Raw genomic sequence first — 24497 nt, 5'->3', positions numbered from 1 at the left:
TGGTGTTGGATCAACATTCCAGAGCCCCTTCCGGACGGCCCTTAAGCCCATGGAAAAAAAGTGATTAACTGAGGGTCACCAATATCCCGGAGTCTCAGTAATCTGGGGGTGCAAAGGCGAGGTGGGAGAGACTCTAGTTTAATCCCCAAAGACTTTTTTTTTCCCCCCAACAACTATAAAGGCTAACGTTGAGTTTGTTTTTATAGGAAGGAGCCAGTCCCAGGAACACCCACGCTGCTCGAAGAAGACGGAGCGAGTCTGAAAACCGAAACCGGTCCAGGACACACGGAAGACGTCCCAGAGGGGTTCGCTCGACCTGCCGCCTGGCGGCTCAGGGATCCCGCGGATGCAAGGCCCCCGCCCAGCTCAGGGACGACTCGTCCGGGCAACACCCACCCCGGAAGGCCCCCGCCCGGGGGAGCCGCGAATGTGGGGAAGAAGTGGCGGGGGTGGAGGAGGGGCGGCCGGCGGATGCCCCGCCCCCGCCCCGCCCACGCCCCGCCCCGCCCCGATTATAGCCGATGACTCAGGGCGGAGCTCCGCATCCAACCCGCGTCGCCGCCAACTTCTCTGGATGGGACCAGAAGTTTCTAGCCGGCCAGTTGCTACCTCCCTTTATCTCCTCCTTCCCCTTTGGCAGCGAGGAGGCTATTTCCAGACACTTCCAGCCCTCTCCGGCCACGTCACCCCCTCCTTTAATTCATAAAGGTGCCCGGCGCCGGCTTCCCGGACACGTCGGCGGCGCTCACGACTCTCCTCTCCGGCCGCGGCCAGCGAGCGACCCTGCACCTGGAGGTCCGGCACCCCGCGACCCCGTGACCCGGCACCCCGCGACCCGGCACCCTGCAACCCAGCACCCCGGCGGCCGCCCCTCCGGGCCGACCCCGACCCAGCATGAGCGCAGCCACCCACTCGCCCATGGTGCAGATGGCGTCCGGCAACGGCGCCAGCGACCGCGACCCCCTTCCCCCCGGCTGGGAGATCAAGATCGACCCGCAGACCGGCTGGCCCTTCTTCGTGGACCACAACAACCGCACCACGACGTGGAACGACCCGCGCGTGCCCCCCGAGGGCCCCAAGGTGAGCAAGGCCCGCGCCGCACCCTGGCCAGCGGCTCCCCTCGCCACCCCTATCGACGGCCAGTCCGGGGACAGGGCCGGGCCGGGGCGGCTGGACTGGGCCCGGCTGCGGGGACGCGAGGCTCCAGGTGTCCACCGGCCGCAGCCGGTGCCCGGAGGTCAGTGAAGGCCGCCTGGGACGCACGGATCCCCAGGAGGACGCCAGCTCCCAGGGGGGTCGGCCTGCTGCGCCCCCCCATGAGCCCCCTCTCCAGGCCCGCCCTTGGCCGGCGTCTGGGCCAGTCTGGGGAGGTTCCCAAGAGGACTGTCCTCTCTGGGCCGTGTTTGGTTTCCGGGGGTCGGGCGGGAAGTGGGACACGCACGGTGGCACCAGGTCCCGTCCACCGGCTCCATTCGAGGGGCCCTGGGCCAGGAGACGACGGGTGGCCGGCCTGCTCAACACCAAGGTCCAGGCCAGGCCCGGACACGGTCTCCACCCGGCTTCCAGGGCTCAGATCCTGGTTTCACTCTGCTGACTGTGCTTTGGCAAACACCAGGGGACCATTGGCAAGCTTCTGTGGGGGTCCTTTAGGGTCTCTTAGGAATTTTACATCCTCAAGTTTCTGGACTTGGTTGAGGGTATCTTGACTTCACTCTCCCATCTCAGGCACAGAGTGACTCAGGAGACTGATGTAAATGCATTCCTTTTCTTTTTTTTCGCTCTTTCTGTATTTGAAATTAAAACTGTATTATTGTTTGAAAATTGTCTTCATTATGAATATATTCTAGTATGACTTGTTAAAAACAAGATGCAATCTTCCAGGCAATTTCTAAACGGAAGATGTGAGACTGTCTCCTAGTTGGCTATCGCCTTAGATACTGCCTCACCCTGGTCAGAAGGAGATGTTTTTTTTTTTTAATAGCAATACATTTCCCTTCCTCCTTATGCTACTAAAATATTTAGCATTTGTTTTTTATCCCCAATACACAAATAATTTGGTAGTAATACTTTTGTATTAGAAGTATGCCTCATTTACATATACGCAGTGGGTGTATATACTACTTAATCCTTAGAACCATGAAAATTTGAAAATATAAACTTGGAATGAGTCCATTAATTTAAAAAATTAGAACTAATTGTACTGCTCTTGTAATTTTCTATAACTTTGAGCTTTTTCAAAATGTAAAGCTTGGCAAAAAGAAATAGACTTGTAGTAGTGTTACATTGTCTGGGCAAAATAAAAGTCATAAAGAGCTGGTAAATTATTTTGAAGATTTAAAAATTCACAGAATTAAAAATGTTTTATAAACCGTCGTTTTAGAAGGAAAAAAATCTGTATTAACCATCTTCATTTTTATGCAGTTTTTTTCCTTTAAAATATTTATGAAACTCTGGTGCCCAACAGTGAGATATTGTATAATCAGCAGCTTACACTTATAAGAAATTAATTGTATATTTATTCCTGAAAATTATTTCAAGAGGCTGTAATTAGCTGGGATGGACATAACCATGTATTCCTTTCGCTTGTCTGTTCAGCCCATTATTGAGTGAAACTAAAGCTCATTTCTGACCTGCTCTGTTACTGCAGCCTGCAAGGATGTAGATCTTTACTGAGGCCAAAAAAATAAATAAATAAATGCTGTCATTTGGAGGCTTCCTTCCTATAGAGACAGGAAGAGTCAGAATCCACTGGCGTTGTTGGTGCTAAGTGTAGGTCAAGTATGAACATATCCACCGTGAGTTCAGTGTACATGCCACATCGCTGGCACTTTGTTTTCAACATGAAACTCACCCAGCAGGTTGAGATCTTATGTATGATGGATGGGTTAGGCTGTGGTTTTATAAACTTTTTCAAGGGGGAAAAAAAACAGGTTAAGTTACTATTATTTTTCTCAACAGGTAGAACATAAGAGCTAGTAAATCAGAAGTTTTGATGCTGTAAAAGTTGATTTGAAAATTTAACAGAATTTTAAAGTTGAAAGATCATTAAAGATCTTTTAGCTCAGCCTCTATTTATCTGAGAAGGATACCCAGAGAGTTCACATGTGTTTCCAGAGGCCATTCAGCCAGTACCAATAGCAAAGAGAGACCTACGCCGAAAAGTCCTAATAAGAGGCAGTTTATTGTTCAGAAGAAGGTAGAAGAGACTTAAATTTTAAGTGTGAAATGTGCAGGCTGGAGTACTTGATTGTTTTTCTGCCCTTCTGACTTTTGTGACTACTTGGATAGTGATGGCTGGATGTGATCAACTCAAGAAAAGAGCTGCTTTCCAGATTAATTACTTGAGATTTCTCAACATGGCACTAGAACATAGGGAGAAAACTAACATTCACTTTGTTAGTTCTGTGGGCTTCATGGCTTTCAAGACACTGCTTTGATGTACACAGAACAACTATGTGACTAATTCAGTTTAATTTCTGTGAATGACACCTCACTCCAGAATAAATACAATGGAAAATCTTTCAGTCAGTTCAGTCACTCAGTCATGTCTGATTCTTTGCAACCCCATGGACTGCAGCACGCCAGGCTTCTCTGTCCATCACCAACTCCTGGAGCTTGCTCAAACTCATAGCCATCAAGTCGGTGATGCCATCCAACCATCTCATCCTCTGTCATCCCCTTCTCCTCCTGCCTTCAATCTTTCCCAGCATCAGGGTCTTTTCCAGTGAGTCAGTTCATCTCATCAGGTGGCCAAAGTATTGGAGTTTCAGCTTCAGTAACAGTCCTTCCAATGAACAGTCAGGACTGATATCCTTTAGGATGGACTGGTTGGATCTTCTTGCAGTCCAAGGGACTCTCAAGAGTCTTCTCGACACCACAGTTCAAAAGCATCAGTTCTTTGGTGCTCAGCTTTCTCTATAGTCCAACTCTCACATTCATACATGACTACTGGAAAAAGCATAGCCTTGACTAGAAGGACCTTTGTTGGTAAAGTAATGTCTCTGCTTTTTAATATACTCTGTAGGTTGGTCGTAAGTTTTCTTCCAAGGAGCAAGCGTCTTTTAATTTCATTGCTGCAGTCACCATCTGCAGTGATTTTGGAACCCCCCAAAATAAAGTCTCTCACTGTTTCCATTGTTTCCCCATCTATTTGCCATGAAGTGAATATCCTTCACTAGCACTTCATATCAGAAATTGGTTTCTTAATGTGGATTGAGAAGAGAGCTCCAGCAAAAAAAAACAAAGGGTGATTTTAGAGGAACTGAGCTAAGAGGACTCTCTGAGCATCCTTAACTTCCAGAGAAGATGCTGTCAGTCAATAAAGAGCTATTCACTGAACATGAAAAACAGAGAGCCCTCTTCAGGGGAAGACAGTTTCTGGGGTGTTTGCAGTTTAATCATATGGATAAAGGAATGAATTTCTTGGAAAGAGGACGACTAGAACTTGTGTATGGTTTAGTCTTATTGGCTGTTGTCTTAGAGTTGATCCTCTCCCGTTTCCCTGAGGTGTTTAGAGTGACCTTTCATCCCATTTTTAAAGAGGGGGCAAGTGAAAGTGTCTTGCCCTTCACTGCAGAGGCAGGACAGCTAAAGGCACAAGGCTTTGGGCTTACTCCAGCTCCACTCTGAGGATCTGAACCTCCCCACCGGCAGTCTTCCTGGATATCGATTTTCTGCACATGTGGGCGGCCCACTAATCTGGCAAGTTCCTACCAGTCCAGGCCCCTTCTCTGGCAGAGGGCTTGGCATCCTCTTTGAGATGTACAGTTTCTATGCAGGCCGCTCCACTGGCTCGCCTTGTGAAATAAACAGAGGCCAGATGCTTTGGAGTGTGGCGCTGTGCCGCTCCCTTGCAAACCTCCCTGGGCAGAGGAGCAGGGCGGGTCTAGCTCTTCCGGTCCCGGAGGTGCCTGGGCACGGATTCCTGAGCCTGGCAGTCTCCAGGGAAGCTTGAGGAGAACACAGGTTGCCAGCTGTGCGTCCTCCCTTGTTGGATCCAGCTTGCTCAGGGTAGGACGCAGAAATCTGTATGTCAAAAAAAGCTGCCCGGTTGGCTCTTGATTCTGGTGCCCGGGCATTTGGGAGTCACCAAAGGACAATGATCCCACATCCTAGAGGGGGTGGCGTGGGGGAGCTATGACTTTGTGTGCACCTGTGTGAGCCTTGGCATCCTCAAGGGAGCCTGCTTCACATCTAAACCTGCAGAGCCATCGCCCGAGCCTCCCTTCCTTCCCGGTGAAACTCAGCAGGTGCCTGAGTTTCTGGGGGTGAAGATGGGGGTGGCAGGGGGAGGGATGGAGCCTGGCAGGGTGCCAGTGCCGGGTGTGGGGAAGTGATCCCCAGACCCTTGTGAACCCCGGGAGAAGCAGGCCAGAGGCTTGTCCTGCTGGCCGAATCTCACCACAGTCATTTGACAGATTATCCTCAGGCTCTATAGGAGACAGGTAGGAGCATCCTTGCAGAGGAACTCAGAGCTGGTTTGCGTTTTCAGTTGACGCAGGGACCCATTTATTCCCCTTCACGTTCAGGAGAGCTTCCTGAATATTCCGAGATGAGATCATCTTGTGGTTTGCAGATCGATCGCAAGCTCTTGTGCCTCTTAGAATCAGAACACAGGAAAGGAGCGGCCATTCTTTCCTTTGTATTTCCAGCCAGTTGCAGTGACTCTGGAGCAAATGTCTGTATTGCAGATGAATAGCAATTTGCCTAGGGTTCGATAAAGAGCATGGCCGAACAAATGCCTTCGGAGCCCAGCTCATCCAGGACCTTCGTTTTCCCCTCTGAAGAATAGTCTGTGTTTGGCCTATGCAAGACCTGACCAATAACTTGTCCCCTGTTTCTCGGCATATATTTGCCCTTTACAAGGGGTAGAGAGCGCACAGGAACTGTGGCAGCGGTTGACGTTAGCCAGAGCCAGGAAGGCTTAGTTGTTTGATGCCATTGGGGCTGCCTGTGAGTCAGAAAGCTTCATACCACCCATGAGGCTTGATTAGCATTGTCCTCGTTTCTGGAATGACACACAGTTGCCTTATATAAACCACTCTACACGTTGGTTTCTTCCTATTGACATTTAAAAACGACCTGGCATTTTTCATAAAAATTAGGAAGCCATGCATAAATCCAGACCTACGCTTTCTCCTTCATAGTTTTGCTGTGTTAATGTTGCTCTTAACATGTTTAAGACGCCTTATATAGAGAAACTGGGAGCAGTAGCTGAAGGCTTTGCCTATTGGGAACCTCTGAGGATCCTCTAGTGCCGATGAACTGCAAGGAAACTTCTCTCATCCCTGACAGTGGCGTTCTCCAGGCCCTCCCGGCTGCCCATGGCTTGTGAATCAGGTCTGCATGCCCATGATCCTTTTGTGCCTCAGCTCTCAGACAAAAAGCTGGACTTCGGAAGCGAGGCTGCAAGTCCCCTCCTTTTGCAGATGTGAAAGTTGATCTCCGGCCCTTGTTTGGCATCGTGCAGTCGGGTGAGATAGCTGGTGTTGTTCAGCCTTCACATATTTCTAGGATGATTTCTTTGGGGGCCTCGGCAGCTTTTCAGCCAGTCAGGCAGCTTGCAAAAGCTTAATCAGAGAGAATTTCTGTAGGAAGGGAGGAACCGATCTTTTCCGTCTGTCAACACCTTTGTAGACATGTGCCAGACACAGGTGGGTGCTTTTACAAACCTTATCTCTTTAAACCCTCAAAGGCGCTCACGAAGGTGGAAGCTGTCAGATTTACCTTATAAATGAGGAGACAGACGTGGAGAGAGGGGAGGTGCCCGGCCTGAGGCCTGTCCGCTGTGACAGAGCAGACTGCTGTGAGCAGAGCTTTACCCCCACCTCAGGTGACAGACAGACTCTCTGTCAGCGGGCCTGGCTGCTTCTGTATACTTAGACCCTTATACTCCGAGCTCGCCGGGCACAGCCCCGATTTTAAACAGCCTTGAGTCCATCTCCTACAGCTCATCAGACACATTGGCTCCTTTCCTGAGCCTGGGTCTGAGCTGAGAAGACAAGCCCCAGTCTCCGCTCATTCATCTCTGCCGAAATTTTTTGAGTGCCCGCTCTCTGCAAGTCATGGTGTTAAATGTCACACAGAGGACAGTTCTGCCTCCTTCAGGGCCATTTTCCACAAAGCATTTCCCCCATCTCTCGGGTTGGAAGCAGCCCGTCCCGGCTCTGGATGCCACATTACTTCAATTTGAAACTTTCCTCCAAAAGGCCGCACGTTCCTGCTTTGCCTCAAGGTCACGTCCCTGTGGGCTGAGCGTCCCAGAGGCAGACTCTGCGTCTCTTTCATCTCCCTGCCTCTTCAGGGCCTGGCAGGGTCCACGGGCTCAGCATGTATGATTCTGTGTGGAGAAGAGGAAAACGTGGGCCTGGGCTCCGGAGTGGACAGGCTGTTGAAGAAAAGCATCCCTTATTGACGTGCGTGTTGCAGGAAGCCTTCTGTTGGTTCCTAAGCGGCATCAGCCTCGTCCCCAAACGTCTCCCAGTTGCCAGTTCCTTTTTATTGAATTTCTGAATGGCCTTTTCTCCACAGGGGACTTGGATATTGATTCACTAAGTTCATCCTTTTGGGTCTTGAAGCGGTCTTTTTTCATCCCCGCCAGTGATACAGCATCTTAGAGCCGGCCTGCCGGGGAGGCTGGTTGCTGACAGCAGCCAGACGCCCCGAAGCCAGCGCTGTGCGAGGATTCTGTCTCCAGTTTTTCCGTTTGTGAGGCTGGCAGTAAGGTCAGGCACTGCAGAGCGGCGAAGCCTCTTACTCACTGTCAGTTCTGAAGAGCCCAGGAGTGTAGATTGTTCACTGCCTCCATAACATTGTGGAGTGTGTGTGTGTGTGTGTGTGCGCGCGCACGCGCGCGTGTTCAGTCATGCCTGACTCTTTGTGACCCCATGGACTGTAGTCCACCAGGCTCCTCTGTCCGTGGGATTCTCCAGGCAAGAATGCTGGAGTGGGTTGCCATTTCCCACTCCAGGGGATCATCCCGACCCAGGGGTCAAACCCACGTCTCTTGTGCCTCCTGCACTGGCAGGCGGACTCTTTACCACTGGGCCACCCGCGAAGTCCTACGTACGTTAAGTGCATCCTGAGAGCTCCCCCACCCAGAGCTGCATCCTGAGAGAGAGGGAGATGAGACTTAAAGCCTGAAAATTCCCTAGCATCCTGTTGAAGAACAGGCATTTCCTATCTTGAAGTAACTTCCTCGGTTTCTTGAAAATTTAAAGTAGAATTGTTGTGTTTTTTTCAATTACGTTAAAAATTCTTTCTTGGACAAAGAATGAATGAATGAATGGTTTAGAAGTGGAAACGGCAGGAAGATAGGAAAGAACATGTGTGTAGCAGGGAAGGCAGCCACATGGCTTTTTTGAATGTTCCAGATTACCCCACAGGGCCTGAGGGTCAGAGTAGGACCCGGCTCTGCCGCTGGGCTGGACCTGGGTCCGCTCCCAGCAGAGGCCCCGGGCTGGGCCTGAGGAGTCTCCGGTCTGTGGTGACTCAGAAAGTGCCCCACTCTCGCTGCCCGGCCTCAGCCAGGCGGTGACTCAGCATTGAGCCTTGGCTCCCTGGCCCAGAGCACACTTGAACTGAATGTTCCAGGTCTGCGCCTCGACTCAGCTCCACCGGGCAAAATGAAATGCTTTCCCTCCTGCTGCGTCTTCACCCCCGGGAAGACGGAGGGTTTGCAGATGTTTGTTTGTCGTTAGCCACCAACAGCCATTAATCCTACAGTGTACAGGTGTGGCAGGAATAGCGAAAGGGGTTCACGTGTCTGGTCTCAGGTAAAATCACTCACCTTGCCCCGCACCCCGTCCACCCCAGCCTTCCCTTCTGAGAGATGGGCGTACACCAGTACCCATCCAGCAGGGCTGTGAGGAGCCAGGGCCTGACCCGAGGCCTGTGTGCAGTCTGTGGGGAGAGCCCCAGCCTCCACCAAGAAGTCGGAGGGGATTCTCAGAGAGGCGCTTGGCTTCCCCACATAGTAGAGAGTGCTGGCTGGATGTAGGTCTGCCGGTTCTCAGATGGTCGTGAAGTCTTGTTTCCGGAGGCAAGGGCTCCTCATGGCCCCTGAACCGCCTCAGCTGACTGTCCTTCCACCAGTGTCTGGACGCCCTCAGCATCCTTCCCTGGGGGTTCCTATGCCCCTCGTAGGGGGTGCATAGGAGCTGGGCCAGAACTCAGCGCGGGGGGTCAGCCTTCTGGAGCCTCAGCCAGACCTGCAGCCCACAGCCCCAGCAGCTTGTGGCCTCAGCCCCAGATCCCCCTCCCGAGACAGGCCAGGGCGGTGTGTGTTCTCTGTTCTTCGGGGAGTGCTGTGTTTACCCTCAATCCTGTCTGCTCGAGGGGAGGGTCTCTGCATGGGCCTGAGGACAGTGCCAGCAGGAACCGGGTGCCCAATGGTGTTGGGGGGCATCGGCCATGTGCTCAGGTGTTCTGGACCCGGGCCTAAGGGGCGGAAGGAGAGGGAGGGGGTTTCTCATTGTTGCCACCCTCTTGAGGGAGTGTGGTTGCTGGGGAACGAGTGCTTTGAGAAGCTGCCTAGGTGGGGGAGGAGTCCCCCGCCCCCGAAGTTCCCCCCAAGGCTGCCACCATCTGTCAGTCTCCCCTTGCTTGAGCTGTGGTTGATGAATTGGAGATTTTTTTTTTTTTTTCCTATTGGGGAATTGTGTTTTGTGCAAAATGCATGTCCAGTAAAGCCACCGCCCTGATACCAACAGACACTATGCTTGGCCGGCCTCTGAGACAGAACCTTGAGAAACCAGTGGAAATGTACCCATGGGGGTGAAGGGGTCTCTTTTTCTAGATTCAGACAAGTTTGCTTCCTGATACGGAGATTTCAGGTACTTTTCCGTCTGTGACTTGTGGGTTTAGACTGATTAAAGCAGATCCCCACCTTTTAATTTTTTTTCCCCTGAAGAGGAAGCAGGTAGTTTTTTAAATTCCCTGAAGCCACTGACTTCAGGAGCTGAACCCCGTGACCCAGGGTTTTCCTCTTGGTTTTGCAGCCACTTCCCCTGTGACCTTGGAAACCCCTGAGGGGGGCTCCAGGGAGTGAGGGACTCTGAGCCCCGAGCACTCTCTCCAGCAGGGGACATACTCAGCTGTGGCCTGGAGACGACTTGCATGCCATGGAGGGACACCCTGGGGATGCTGAAGGGACACCAGCAGACCTTCTACTCCCCGGAGACTCCTGCCCCAGCCTGGCTTGGCTCTTCCTCCGGGGCCTCAGGGGCACTTGTGGAGGCACTACAATCATTGCAGATTGGGTGTTGATTGTCTGCAAGGCAGCCCCTCCAGGGTCGGAGGCCTCCTGAAGGCAGAGGAAAATGTAGGGCTCAGGCCCCTGGAGCTGTCTATGGCTGTGTTTGCTTCCAGTATGAAACATTAGATAACATGTCTTAACAGAGAAAATGGCATCCCTGCTAATTAGTGCTCTTAGGACTCTCAGATAAAAGGGCTTCAGACTTTTAACAGGCTCATTACCAACTTGGGTGAGACCACTGAGGAATGAAACCTGAATTTACAACTTTCCGAACAGTAGGCCCAACCAACAGTTGCTTGGGAAAAGCTGGGTCCATCAGTAACTATTTGTGGAATGGAAAAGCGTGGTTATGCAGGGCACGGGACAGCTCAGAGTTCACAGAGACTTTTCTTGTGCCTTATTTCACCTAAATTTGGCAACAAGTCCTGGGAGGTATGAGGATTTTTGTAAGTTAGGGGACTTGAGTTGCAGTAGCAAGAAGTCCTGTCCGAGAGCACACAGCTGGCGAGCAGCAGGGTGGGATTAGAGTCCAGGATGGCAGCTTGGAGACGGGGCTCAGAGCTAGTTCATTCCTACCTGTTGGGACACAGCTGCAAAGAAAAGCAATGTCATGATGTTGTTTTTTTTAAAAAAGCTTTCTCTAGTAAAAGCACTTAGGAACACCCATCTCAGTAATCCCAGGATCAGGTCCACGTACTTCTCTAAAAAAATTGCTGTTGGAATATAGTTGGTTGACAATACTGTGTTAATTTCAGGTGTACTGCCAAGTGGATGAGTTACACATTACCTGTATCCACTCTTTTTTAGATTCTTTTCCCATGTAGGCTGTTATGTATTGAGTAGAGTTCCTTGTGCTATTCAGTAGGTCCTTATTAGTTATCTGCTTTATGTACCATAATGTGTATATGTCAGTCCCAGTCTTTCAGTTTATCCCCCTTCTCCGCTGGTAACCGTAAGTTACATCTGTAACTCTGTTTTGTAGAGAAGTATACATACTCTAATAACAGGTATATGAGATAAAACCTCCAATCACCTGGGACTAGATTGCTTAGAGTACAGACTCTTGTCCCACCAGGAGTGCTGTAAACAGACTTTGGTGGATGTGGACTTTGCTTTTTATTCAGAGTTGGCCCCGTATCTGTTATATGCCCCCAAACAGGGCTGGGGGCAGTGGAAGAGACCCTTTACCACACTCTGGTGGGAGCTTCGAGTTTGGCTGTGGGGACGTAGGTATCTGTTTATATATCACATTGGCAATAACTCCTGTTTCTTTTCTGTGGCCTATAATACCAGATGGAAGGTTTTGTAGGACCTTGGAGCTCAGGTCTCTGTGTGTGCTTTAGAAGGAAGCTTTTCTTTTGTTTTGCTTCCTGCCTGAGAGAGGCAAGCCCAGGCCATTTTCTATTTTGATCCAGGGCCTCGCTAAATGGAGAGTCCCAGGATTCTTATTTCCCTCCATCTTTTTTTTTCCCCTCGTTTTAGAAGTCTTGGAAGTATCATTAGTAAAAGTCACTAGCTGACAGGATGAGGCTCTTCTGGCCTAAAAACCCAGTTAATAGAGTGTGTCCTACTTAAGACTCCAGAGCTGTCAAGGCGGTGGTGCTCTGAGTTTCCTTTGTGGCTGTTCCCCTTCATTCAGATGGTGGTTTGTAGCTGCTCAGCCCACACTTTAAAGAACACTGCACTGTGGAGCTGAGGTTGGGGCTCACGGGGGCACGGCTTTCAGGGCTTATGGTCCCAGCCTGCTTTTAAGGTGCTGAGTCTATAGCACAGGGAACTCCTCCTCTTCCTGAAACTTTGGGGCACCTTGAGTTGCAGCGATTTCTGATGTGATTTAACTGAGGACAGTTAAGAGTGATCATTTTTAGATTTCTGCAGCATCAATTTTTCCTTGTTTTTGAGCCTTATGTAGGTGTTCAGAGCTAGGAGCCATCTTGGGATCGGAGGTCAGAGAGAAGGTCAGCTGGAAGGACCCTCGTTTAGAGTGTGCTCCCAGGGCCATTGGGGCTAGGTTTCCCCACAGACCTTCTGAGTCAGACTTTGTTAGGACTGGATAGCGAGTCTGCATTTTTTTTTTTTTTTTAAATTTCCTGGGTGTTCCAGACGCCCCTGGAGTCTGAGGACCACTGCTTTTACAGCACATCATTTCACAGCTCAGGAAGCTGGGGGTGGGGGATAGGAGTAAGCTGCTTCCGTAGTGCCTCCTTAGGGGCAGAGCTGGCTCTGGGACCACGTGCAGTCTCTTTCCAAGTCTGCTAGCTGTCCCTTGGTGCCCACGCTGTTACTAAAAATCAGTGGTGAAGTGTAGTCATGCTGTCAGAGTCCCTTGGACTGCAGGAGATCCAACCAGTCAATCCTAAGGAATATCAACCCGGAATATCCACTGGAAGGACTAATACTGAAGCCGAAACTCCAATACTTTGGCCACCTGATGCAAAGATCTGACTCACTGGAAAAGACCCTGATGCTGGGAAAGATTGAGGGCCAAAGGAGATGGGGGTGACAGAGGATGAGATGGTTGGATGGCATCACCAACTCGATGGATGTGAGTTTAAGCAGACTCCAGAGATAATGGAGGACAGAGGAGCCTGATGTGCTACAGTCCTTGGGGTCGCAAAACTCGGACACAACTTAGCGACTGAACAACAACAGCAATGAGTAAATAAGACCTGTTTGTAAGCCACACCCTTGTCCAAGCTCAGAGCCTGACCCCAGGCTTATCTAGTAATAATACCTTATATTTGCTAGGGCAGGTTTTGGCTCATCTGAGGCAGTTTCTCCCGCTTTTCATCCTGGCCTTCTCATGGAGTTGTTTGGCACCTGCAGAGGATTTTAATGTAATGCCCAAAGAAGAAGAATTGGCCAGTTCATTTTTTTTTTTTTTTTTCAGTTCATTTTATAAATTGGTGTAGTGAGATAAGCAGTGGGAGTCAGGCTCTGATTTCCTGATTGAATGTTGTGTGAATGTATTCCTGATGGCCCTGCCCACAGATAAGGATAATGAGCTGAGCTGACAGGAGGGTAATTCCTGTGATGCTGTCCCTGCTCCTCGGGAAGCGAGGCAGGCGGTGATGGGGAGGCCGGGCCGGCCGGTGTCCGCTTGGTCACTGTGCTGGCACCCCGTGCCTATCGCAGGGCCTGACTGGCGTGAAACCCCCAGGAGACGGAGGCCCCAGTCCCCAGCGAAGTCAGGGCGGGGCAGGTGGTGCGTCTTCTATGAAAGACACCGGCCAGCATAACCAAGAGGCTTGGGCTTGCACTTGAGAACACTTCTTACGGGACTGAGGAGACATGTTCTAGACGTTTTCTAGGAGAATTATAAATATTTCTAATATATATGTATATGTTTATATACATTTGAATGTATAGAAAGAAAGTGAAGTCACTCAGTCATGTCCGACTCTTTCCGACCCCATGGACTGTAGCCCACCAGGCTCCTCCATCCATGGAATTTTCCAGGAAGAGTACTGGAATGGGTTGTCATTTCCTTTTCCAGGGAATCTTCCTGACCCTGGGATTGAACCCGGGTCTCCCGCATTACAGGCAGATGCTTTACCGTCTGAGCCACCAGGGAAGCCATTTGAATGTATACTTATTTTACATACATAGTTATATAAATAATATAAATTAAACATTTTAAAGTCTTTTTTCCCCCCCTCTGGAATAAAAGTTCATCTTTTCTTTCACTAGACTTTGATGAAACACCACAGGAGGTAAAAAGGGCAGTGTGACTCTCTTGGGTCCTGCAGTTTGGTTTGTAGACCCAAAGCATTTGCTGCTGACAGGGCTCTCACGAGAGCAGAGTGGGAACGGAGGCGGCATCAGCACCCCGTGCGGGCCTTGTCACGGGCGGGTGTTTAAGTTTTTGTTCACGTAGAAGTGTTAGTTTTCTAGTCCATAGACGTGAGATGATTTTTTTAAACTTAGCTCAAGCAGTGTTTTCTAAACAAAGCCCCCCCACCCTGCCACCAGAGTGTCAGGGCCACCTGCCTTCTTTTAGACATGACGATTGTGAAGAGATGTGTGGTTTTTATTAAACGGCATAAATGAGCCGTTAGTTCACACAGAACCAGTAGTGCAGACCTCAGGACTATAGGAAAGCAGCCTCCAGGCCTCTCCCAGCCTCCCTTCTTTCCAGCTTGGGCCCCTGAGGCCCCCATCCCGGCCTACAGCGACCACACGCCTCCCTCTACTGACCCAAGCGTGGCTCTGCTCCCGAGACCCAGGCCAGGTGTTGGCTGTGCCGTCACAGCCCCTGGGCAGGCAGAACTGCTCCTCTGCCCTCCTCCCCTCCTTCCTTCCTTTTTCTTCCATTTTCAACTGAGGCACAAAATATATTCAGCGAGATGCGTAAAATGTATTGGCAGGCCCGCCCTAGGACCCTCTGGATCCAGGGGCTTTCCCCCAGGAGTGGCCAGGACTCGGGAGGGTCTGAGGTGGAGGCGCAGCTAACAGCGGGGTGGTGGGGGGCGGCCGCCCTCACAGGTTCAGCCTGGGTCGTGTGGGTGGACTGAGGCAGGGATGGGCAGTGTGGGGGCTCCAGAGACGAGAGTGTGAGAGACTTCTGTCACACATGGGCGTACACTCATTTATCTCCACCACTCAGAAAGAGAGAGCTTTTCCATCTCCTCAGAGGGTCCCTTCCCAGACGATTACCATTTCCTCCAGGTGTGTCCACCTTCCTGACTCCGGTCACCGCCGGTTCATTGTGTCCTTCAGGTTTGATTCCTTTGACCCTTGGGCGTCTTGAGTCGCAGCATCCTGTGCTGTTTAGGGAGGGAATGCCTTACAGCCCGCTGGGCAAACCCCTCTCCACGGGCTCCCGTAACAACTCAGGATAGACCGGTGAAGTGGGTATTGCTAGCTCCACTTTCTAGCAAAGGGGATTAAGGCTCACGGAGGTAAAGAGACTTACCCCTGATGAAAGAATGGTTACCAACAGAGCTAGGAAAGAACTCGAGCCCTCTCTCGGAAGCCCCACCCTACTAGAAAAGCCCAGGTGGGCCCCTGTGCGCTGCAGGTGGCTGTCCTGTTTGTTTCACGCGGCCCCTGGCCAGCAGGGATTGGGCTTTGCTGGTTTGTAAACCATGGTTCCCAGTAGCTCGGGAGCAGGGCGTGCACCAGGGGCCAGCCAGCAGACGAGGGCTGCTAACTTGCCCATCTCCGCTCTAGTGCGTGGCCAGGAGGAAGCCAGCAGGGACGCCGCCCCCCGCACTTGTCCAGGCTCTGCTCCAGGCTGGAGGGAAGGTGCCCCAGGGCGAGGACGACTTGCCCAGCCGGCCTCTGATGAGTCAGCACCCAGCAGCACGGGCCTCCTTCAGCGCTCCTGCTGCCTCCCTTCTGGTGCCCGTCTCGTGGCAGGAATGCGCTTCTGAATGTCACGCCTGGACCCACTCCCTGCTCTTGGGTGACCCTAGAGTTAAGCAGGCTAAAATAATGCCGCCGCCCTGAGCACGTGGGTATTCTAATCTGAGAGTACCGCCTGTCTGCCGGTGTCCCCAAGGACACGGCGACACCCAGGCCTCTCCTGAGTGCTGGGAGGCCCGCTGGGGTGGCGAGCTCAGCAGGAGGGCAGAGAGAGTCTTTCACGGGTCTGAAAGATCTAAGGTCCAGGGCTTGCCTTCCTTGTGACCGGCTTCAGCCCAGCAGAAACAGAGCCTCAGCCTTCTGGTGTTTGCCATTCAGGGGGATGCCTCGTAAGGAGACACAGTAGTTTGTCCACTTGGATGCGTGGAAGTGGCACGGATCTTCACTCCCCTCCTCTGTGAGAGGACCCTCTAGTGCTCAGGAGATGGTCAGGACAGGAAGCCGCGGGGGTCCCGGGTTTCAGTCGCCCACCCTCTGCTTGCTGAGGAGTGACATTGCCCGGTGAGTGACTGGCCAGCCTTGTTGTCTGAAACAGGATCTTTCTCTGTGGTACATCTGGAACTTGGCCTTCTCAAGGGTCCCAAAATAGCCAGGCCACTGAAGGGAGAACTTCATGAGAGGACACAGGAGGGACCCCAGCCGCTCCTCGCCAGGCAGGCTTTGTTGGCATCACAAGACCAGCACAACTAATCCCTGGGTTTTGTTCTCATCCTGTGCCTCTTATGCATTCCTCGGGTATCTCCCTTTCTTGCCGCTTGTTCTGAAAATATTCTGAGGAGGCTGCCTGCCCGCCGCCGCCCCTTCTCTGCAGATTTCTGAGCTGCGGCCTGTGTCGGGGTCCCATGCGAGTCTGCGTTGTCAGGAAATGTGAGGACCATTTAGGAAGCCGAGATGCTGGCTGTAACCTAGCGAGTTGGCATTGAATCCTCCTAGCATCTTCTGATCTGGGTCTCTGAAGGTTTGGGAGGCTGTCGGGGACTCCCCTGTATGCACGGCTGCCTTGTCATCCAGAGCAAAAACCTGTCTTACAAGTTCGGGAAACTGGGACTTCTCCTGTGCTCCACAGATACCTTGCTTGTCTCTTGCTTTCTCTTGATGCTACTGATTCTTAAACTGCTGGGCCAACAGCAGCTTCAGCAAGGGAGGAGGGGTCTGGAAAAAGTAGGGGATCAGGGGAGGTACCCACAGTTCTGTGCTCAGCTGTCCTGGCTCCTAGCTGGCGCCGTGGGGCCCAGAGTCACTCTGGAAGATCAGAGCACGTGGCATTATGCTTTCTCCTCGGGGCTGTTCCTTCCCAGTTTCTAACAGGTCTGTGTGTCTCCTCTCATTTTTAGGAAACCGCATCCTCTGCAAATGGGCCATCACGGGAGGGCCCCAGGCCGCTGCCCACTAGGGAAGGTCACGCCGTGTACCCCCAGCTCCGGCCAGGCTACATTCCCATCCCTGTCCTCCATGAAGGCGCCCCGAGCCGGCCGTACCCTGTCTTCGCCTACTCCCAGCCCGGGACGCAGCGCTTCCAAACCGAGGTGGCTGCAGCGGCTCCCCCGAGGTCCCAGTCACCCCTGCGGGGTGTGGCGGAAGCCAGCCAGCCAGATAAACCGAGTGCACCGGCGGCAGCTGCTGCGGCGGCCCAGCCCCCAGCCTCCCATGGACCTGAGGTAAGGAGAGGCCTGGCTCGTGGGCCTATGGCCGTGACCTGTGCGGGCAGGGGGCGGGGGTGGGTGGGAGCTGGGTGTCGTGCTTCCTGGGCTGCCCCAGACCTCAGATGACCCCAGACCCTGATGACAGCCCAGTGAGATGTGGGGTATGAGGGCCTGGCCTGCGTCACCCAGCAAAGATCACTTGCTGACAGCCCCACGTCCCCCCAGCATTTCACAGGCTGGCTTTTCAGATGAGCAGGGATTGTGGTTAGTTTCTGTAGTTCAGGAATTGGGGCTCAAGAAAGGGTAAACAGCTTTGGTCCAAAAGCATGAAGTCGGAAGTGGCATCGCAGGGCCTGGAAGCCTGGCCTTCTGGCTCCTCCTATGATACCCCTCATTCCCACTGAGCTTTCTGTGTCAGAAACACAGAGAGACTGTGTCATTTCACTCAGTTCAGTGATCACAGGTGAGTGTTAACTGCTCGGAGCTGCACTGACGTGAAAATGAGACCGCGTGCCTGCCCTCACAGTGTCCGCCATTTAAAGCATAAAATTAGGATCAGAGAGGCAGCTGCTTTTCAGGTTTTAAGCCTGAAGTCGGCACTTCCTTGCACTAACATTTAAGGTGTAGTCCTTAACCTGGTTCTTAGCTGAGACTTGAAGGCCAGTGGACCCCAGCAGGCATCCTGAGCCACAGGCCCTCTGGGTCTTCCTGTTGGCACACCATCCCGTTGTGTCCCCCGCGCTGCTCTTGAGCACAAATGCTCACTCCGGGTGAAAAACATAGTTAATGGAGGCGTCAGGTGGTGCAGTGGTGAAGAACTGCCTGCCAGTGCAGGAGAGACAAGAGACGCAGGTCGGATCCCTGGGTTGGGACGTTCCTCTGGAGAAGGAAATGGCAATCCACTCCAGTATTTTTGCCTGGACAATTCCATCCACAGAGGATCCTGGTAGGCTACGATCCATGGGGTCGCAAAGAGTCGGACATGACTGAGCACACACTCACACAGGAGGTGTGAGCTTCCCTTTCTTGGAGAGGCAGTACCTATATTTGTAATGTTTTTGTTGTAAAAATCAAAAGTGATGCGTCAGTCAGAGAAATCTTCACAAATTTAACCCAGCAGGGGCCTTAGAGGCCAGCTGGGAAAACACTCTTCTGCTTTTCCAGAATAGAAGGTAGGCGGTCAGGAAGGGAGAGGGGCCTGGCCTGCCTCGGTCCACGTGGGGACATGGTTCCCCCTGGCCCCTGGGTTCTCTGGGGATAAGCAGGGAAAGAGTTTAGGAAAGAGGAAGTGAAGTGACAACAGTGACTAAAACTTAGTGAGCACTTCCTGTGTGTGGTGCTGGCACCAGACACACCCACTGATTCTTTTACAGAATCTTCAAGTCAGTCGGGTGAGGAGGGGTTACTCTTCTCTGTACTTTAAATGCAGCTCATAGACAGTAAAAAATCCGCCTGCAATACAGGAGACTAAGGTTCAATCCCTGGGTCCGGAAGATTCCCTGAATGAGGGTATGGCAACCCACTCCAGTATTCTTGCCTGGAAAATCCCATGGACAGAGAAGCCTGATGGGCTTCAGCCCATGAAGTCGCAAAGAGTCGGATGCGACTTAGCGACTAAAACAACACCAAAGCTATCAGGCTGTTGAGAATTTGAGCCCAGGCCTCTTAACTCCTGAGTTCCCACTCTTAACAGTACGTTTGGACACTGGAAAGGCTTAACAGATGGGAGGTTGTATTAAACCTGCCACCCTGAGCAGGCACATACTGGGGGTGGAATCGGAGAGCCAGGCAAGGGGGGTTCACAGGGCCGTGTGTCTATGTTCTGTGTCTCGCAGCGGTCCCAGTCTCCAGCGGCCTCGGACTGCTCCTCGTCCTCCTCCTCGGCCAGCCTGCCCACCTCCTCTGGCAGGAGCAGCCTGAGCGGTCACCAGCTCCCCCGGGGCTACATTTCCATCCCTGTGATACACGAGCAGAACGTCACCCGGCCGGCAGCCCAGCCATCCTTCCACCAAGCCCAGAAGACACACTACCCCGCTCAGCAGGGCGAATACCAGACGCACCAGCCCGTGTACCACAAGATCCAGGGGGATGACTGGGAGCCCCGGACCACGTGGACCGCATCCCCCTTCCGGCCTCCCGTCCGGGGTGCGTCCAGCCGGGAGGGCTCTCCCGCCAGAAGCAGCACACCAGTGCCACCCCCGCCGTCTCTCCGTGTGCAGACCGCGGTCGACAGGCCTCAGGTATGGGAGTCGGTGTTGCAGACGGGCTGGGGTGGCATCCTTCAGGGCTGGGAGAGCTCTGTGCCAGTGTCCTGGGTCCCTTGCCCTCACCAGCCCTTCCTGGGGAGACCGAGATCCTGGAAATGCTAGTCACCAGCAGACATGTGGGCGAGAGCTGTGAACCTCCCATGCCTTCTACAGCTTTTGCTCATTGTTTGTTGCAGCTGCCTCAGGGGCAGAGTTCAACCACCATGATGGGCAATGGTGGGCAGAGCGCAGCATCACACATCTGGGGCCCAGGTGTCCTCTGCCCACCATACCCTTTCAGGGCCCTGCCACACCCCACTCCACACTCCAGCCGTAGCCTCATCTCCTGCCTCACAGATACCCCTTCTGCACCCTGCCAGCCCTTCCATTTGTTGTCTCCTTTCTCGTGTCTTTGCTCACACTGAACCCACTTCCTGAGATGCCTCCACAATCTATACTTTTCCCATCCTCCAAGCGACAAGCCAGTCTTGCCACTTCTATGCAATCTCCTCATCTTTTCCCAGGGTGCCTGGTCTCTTACAGTTCAGCATCTGATTATCCTATGCATTTCAGAAGTGTTCATCGGCTCTCTTCAGCTCTGCTCTGACCTTGGCCACAGGGAGCATGTCCTACTCCTTTCTCCTCCTTTGCAGTAAAGGACCGTGTTGCCCGGCTGATGCCTGGCCAGCTGGGTGGCCGGGAAACCTTCCTGCCTATCTGGTGAAAGTCACAGGCAGGGCCTGTTTAACCTTCCGTAGAGGCATGCATTAGCTTCCCAGGCGGCACTAGTGGTAAAGAACCCAGCTGCCAGCACAGGAGATGTAAGAGACGCGGATTCGATCCCTGGGTCAGGAACATTCCCTGGAGGAGGGCATGGCAACCCACTCCAGTATTCCCAGAGAATCTCATGGACAGAAGAACCTGGCGGGCACAGCACATAGAGTTACAGAGTCGGTCACAACTGAAGCGACTTAGCAGAGCACACAGCACAGAAGCGTGCAGGCACTGATCCCTGGGGGGAGCAGTCTTCTAGTTCTAAAGCCGCAGAATGCCCAGCAGCCAGGGCCCCTCGGCTGCTGAGTGAATTCTCGACCACTGTTCTTAAAAGGAAAGTCGCCTGTAAACAAATGGAGGGCATCTTCTTCCTACAAATGGGGACACTGTCCAGGGCCCTCTAACAGAGTGCCTTTCTGTTACTGGTTTTTGTTTTTGTTTTGTTTTTGGCTTTTCTATTTGGAAATGATTTCAACCTTACAGAAGAGAAGTCCAGTATATGTGAAGGTCATGAAAAGCAAAAGATTCAGCTATATTCACTGTTAACATTTTACTTCATTTGCCTTGTCATTTTTCCTCTCTCCATATATTATCTATATTTTTTGTATGATATTTAGTTATAAATAACATGCCCCTTTAACCCCTAAACATGACAGCAGATGTTTTCCTAAGAGAGCTACCTTCTCATTCATAACTACATTAGAATTATCAGATGCAGGACAGTTAACATCCTCACGACATCGTTGTCTCATTCACAGTTCATTTCCACATCTCCTTTAGAGCAGTTTCCCCTTTGTTCTAGGATGTAGTCTAGGACCATGAGCATTGCATGCAGGTGTCATTTGCCTGTAGTCTCCTTTAATCTGGTTCGGTTTCTCAGTCTTTTCTGCTATCATGACCTTGAAAAGTTTTTGAAAAGTATAAACCAGAGGGCACACCCCCTTTTAAGTGTTTCTAAAGTCACTTATTCAGTTACTGTTTTAAAGCCCAAGGAGAGGCGTGTGGCTAGTTCGTGACTGCTAAGGGCCAAATTTGAGGACTTCTGGTTGGCAGAAGAGATTTGATGGAAAGGGAGGCTAGTGTTGTTCAAACAGCCAAGCGTTCATCAGATCCTTACTTAAACTCAGTAGTCCTTTCAAAGGGGAGAGAAGTGCCCGTTTGCAAAGCTGGCAGTGTTTCCTCTCATATCTTTCCTATATATTTTCTGTAATTGGTGAAACAATATTTAATCCTATTTCCACTTAATCTTACTTGTTTGTAGTGGCCTCCCTTTCACAGCTTGTTCAGAGGTGTTGTTGGAGGCTTGCAAAGATTTGACCTAATTGAATATTATAGTGGGATTTAGTGTTTTTAATATGGAGTTTTTAATATGTTTTTAATATGGAGTACTTTACAAATAATATAGTCCAACTCCTATTTCCCAGTTGATGAAGTCAGAGTGTGTGAGATTTTTTAAAGGGGGTTTTAGATATTCACTTGAATGCTAGATGAACCAAGATAATTCTGTTGCAGGCATAGTTCATTTTTAAAAATATACCTCTAGCCTGTAGTCACATTAAAGAGTATCTCAGTCGCATTAAAGAGCATCTCAGCCTGTGTGGCCAGGTAGTCAGTGTGGAGGTGCTGCAGTCTGCCAGTATCAGCTCTGACACAAATGTGTCCAAGCAGAATTCTTACAGAGTTACCCATTTGGGGCATCTTGCTTATTCTCAAAAAAATAACATCAGTCTGGGCAGAAACCACAAGGCCATCATAGGTTTAAAAAAAAAAAAAAAAAGATGATTATAACTTTGCTGAAACAGGAGATGGGAAGGTCATACCCTGAGCAGAGACTGTCAGACAGAAGGGGGACAAGTGGCAGTTATTACTCCATGGCTCTGTCACCTGAAAGTCTGAGTCACCCAGAACTTTGCTTTGAGCTAGAGTAACTCAGGAGTCAGCATGAGTTTGGGGTATTTTCCTTTTTGAAAAATTATGTTGGTTTTCTTTTCATTGCCATAAGAATTCCATCTCCAGAAAAAGTCAGTAAGCGATAACAGACTGAGAGACCAAAGTAACAAATGGAAGCATGACAATGGTTTGGTTACATGTAATGCATGTGTGCTAGTCATGCTAAGTCTCTTTAGTCATGTCTGACTCCTGGGAACCCCACGGACTGTAGCCTGCCAGGCTCCTCTGTCCATGGGATTCTCCAGGCAGGAATACTAGAGTGGGTTGCTATGCCCTCCTCCAGGGGACCTTCCTGACCCAGGGATCAAACTCACATCTTTTATGTCTCCTGCATTGGCAGATAGGTTCTTTACCACTAGCCCCACCTGGGAAGTCCCATAATACATGAAGAATACTATATTTTATTCTTGTAACTGGTGTCAGTTGACTTTAAAAATCTCTTTTATACTGTTAATCTTTTTAAAAGTTGTTCCCGTTTCCTTCTACTTCAGTACTAGCTACAAATGACCACCTGTGACTCTCAGCCATTAAAATTGTCTCTGTGTCTTGCCTCTTCCCCACAGCCCATGACCCATCGAGAACCTTCACCTGTTCCCCAACCTGAAAACAAGCCAGAAAGCAGGCCGGGCCCAACTGGACCAGATCTCCCTCCTGGACACATCCCGATCCAAGTGATCCGAAAGGAGGTGGATGCTCAACCTGTTCCACAGAAGCCCCCGCCTCCCTCTGAGAAGGTGGAAATAAAGGTTCCTTCCACTGCAGTGCCTTGTCCTCCTAGCCCTGCTCCTCCTACCATCCCCTCTGCCGTCCCCTCTGCCATCCCTTCTGCTGTCCCCTCTTCCCCCAAGAATGTGGCTGCAGAAGAGAGAGCAGCCCCCAGTCCTGCCCCTGCAGAAGCTGCGCCCCCCAAACCAGGAGAAGCTGAAGTGCCCCCAAAGCATCCAGGTGTGCTGAAAGTAGAAGCCATCCTGGAGAAAGTGCAAGGGCTGGAACAGGCTGTGGACAACTTTGAAGGCAAGAAGACAGACAAAAAGTACCTGATGATAGAAGAGTATCTGACCAAAGAGCTACTAGCCCTGGATTCGGTAGACCCAGAAGGACGAGCTGATGTCCGCCAGGCCAGGAGAGATGGGGTCAGGAAGGTTCAGACCATCTTGGAAAAACTTGAACAGAAAGCAATAGATGTCCCAGGTCAAGTCCAGGTTTACGAACTCCAGCCTAGCTCGCTTGAGACGGATCAGCCACTACAGGAGATCATGGAGATGGCCTCAGACAAGAGCAAGAAGAGTGCTGGAGACGGAGAAGACCCCAAAACCGAAACCCAGCCGCCGGAAGCCAAAGAAGCAGCAACTCCAAACCCCAGCAGCACGACAGACACAACTGCTAAGCCGGCAGCACCGTAGTCTCCACGAGATGAAGAGTCAGCCCTGGAGACTGGGAACTGATGTGTGCTTTAGGGAATTATAAGTTGCATGCATTTCAGGGACTTAAAATCAGTTGGTTTTTACTCTTCATAGCCGCTTGGTACGCAGTAACTTGGATGGAGGCAAAACACACTAATAAAAGGGCTAAAAAGGAAAATGATGCTTTTCTTGTGTTCGTATTCCGTACAAATAAAGAAGTTGCTTGTTACCAGTTTAATAACCCCATAGCTTGTTTTGGAGCCCTCTGTGTATGGGCCCCACGTGTTAGCCGTGGATGTGAACTGTCTTTCTAGCTCTGGATTGAAGGAATTTTTTTTGGCAGGGGGAGTAGAAGGGGAGTCAGTTTCTCATCACTAAATATGAAGCCTGTTTTTCAGAAATGTTGCCATTTTAATGGGATGATTTTTGTCATCTCACAGCTATGATACTTTAGATAGAATAAAATGTGCAAGGAGCCATAGAAATATCTGTATGTGGGATGACTTTAATATCTGTATGTGGGATGACTTTAATGCTATGTGTAAAAAAAAGGAAAATAAAGTAATAATGTAACTCAAAATGTCTTCTGTGGTTTCTGAATTTTGAAGCATGGCAGCATCAAGATAGACTTGCACTGGCTTCAGGAAAAATAAACAGCGGATGCATTTACAAGCCTGCTCTGGGGTTTGTGACATTCCTACTGGTGCGGCCCTTGAGAAAATGAGTCTTGGTCATTTTTCTGTCTCAGGTTGCAGCTGGAACCCGGGAAGACCCAGGGCTATAAACCCAGGTAATGGGAACGTGCCCATCACACCTCTCTGACTGCCCCAGCCGAGGTGCATCTCTGCCCACCTGGCCC

The 24497-nt window shown here is 51.2% G+C and overlaps 1 protein-coding gene across 1 annotated transcript; it reads left to right on the top strand.

Annotated features, from left to right (window-relative positions):
• Window positions 1–494: 494 nt before the first annotated feature.
• BAG3 (BAG cochaperone 3) lies at window positions 495–24218 on the top strand. Its single transcript, XM_043475924.1, has 4 exons — window positions 495–1080; window positions 16957–17280; window positions 19101–19505; window positions 22799–24218. Exons 1-4 carry the CDS (start codon window positions 895–897, stop codon window positions 23636–23638), a joined length of 1755 nt encoding a protein of 584 aa, XP_043331859.1. The 5' UTR covers window positions 495–894; the 3' UTR covers window positions 23639–24218.
• Window positions 24219–24497: the final 279 nt, after the last annotated feature.

This window comes from Cervus canadensis, chromosome 8 (assembly GCF_019320065.1).
Source record: "Cervus canadensis isolate Bull #8, Minnesota chromosome 8, ASM1932006v1, whole genome shotgun sequence".
NCBI classification, from domain to species: Eukaryota; Metazoa; Chordata; class Mammalia; order Artiodactyla; family Cervidae; genus Cervus; species Cervus canadensis.
The sequence above is the reverse complement of the archived record's forward strand: the minus strand, read 5'-3'. Positions and strand labels throughout refer to the sequence as shown.

Bases quoted from the DNA above. Each gene is read 5' to 3' on its own strand.
- BAG3 (XM_043475924.1), top strand. From the start codon at position 895: ATGAGCGCAGCCACCCACTCGCCCATGGTGCAGATGGCGTCCGGCAAC. The intron at 17,281-19,100 runs GTAAGGAGAGGC...TGTGTCTCGCAG, and splicing joins CAGCCTCCCATGGACCTGAG to CGGTCCCAGTCTCCAGCGGC. The intron at 19,506-22,798 runs GTATGGGAGTCG...TCTTCCCCACAG, and splicing joins CCGCGGTCGACAGGCCTCAG to CCCATGACCCATCGAGAACC.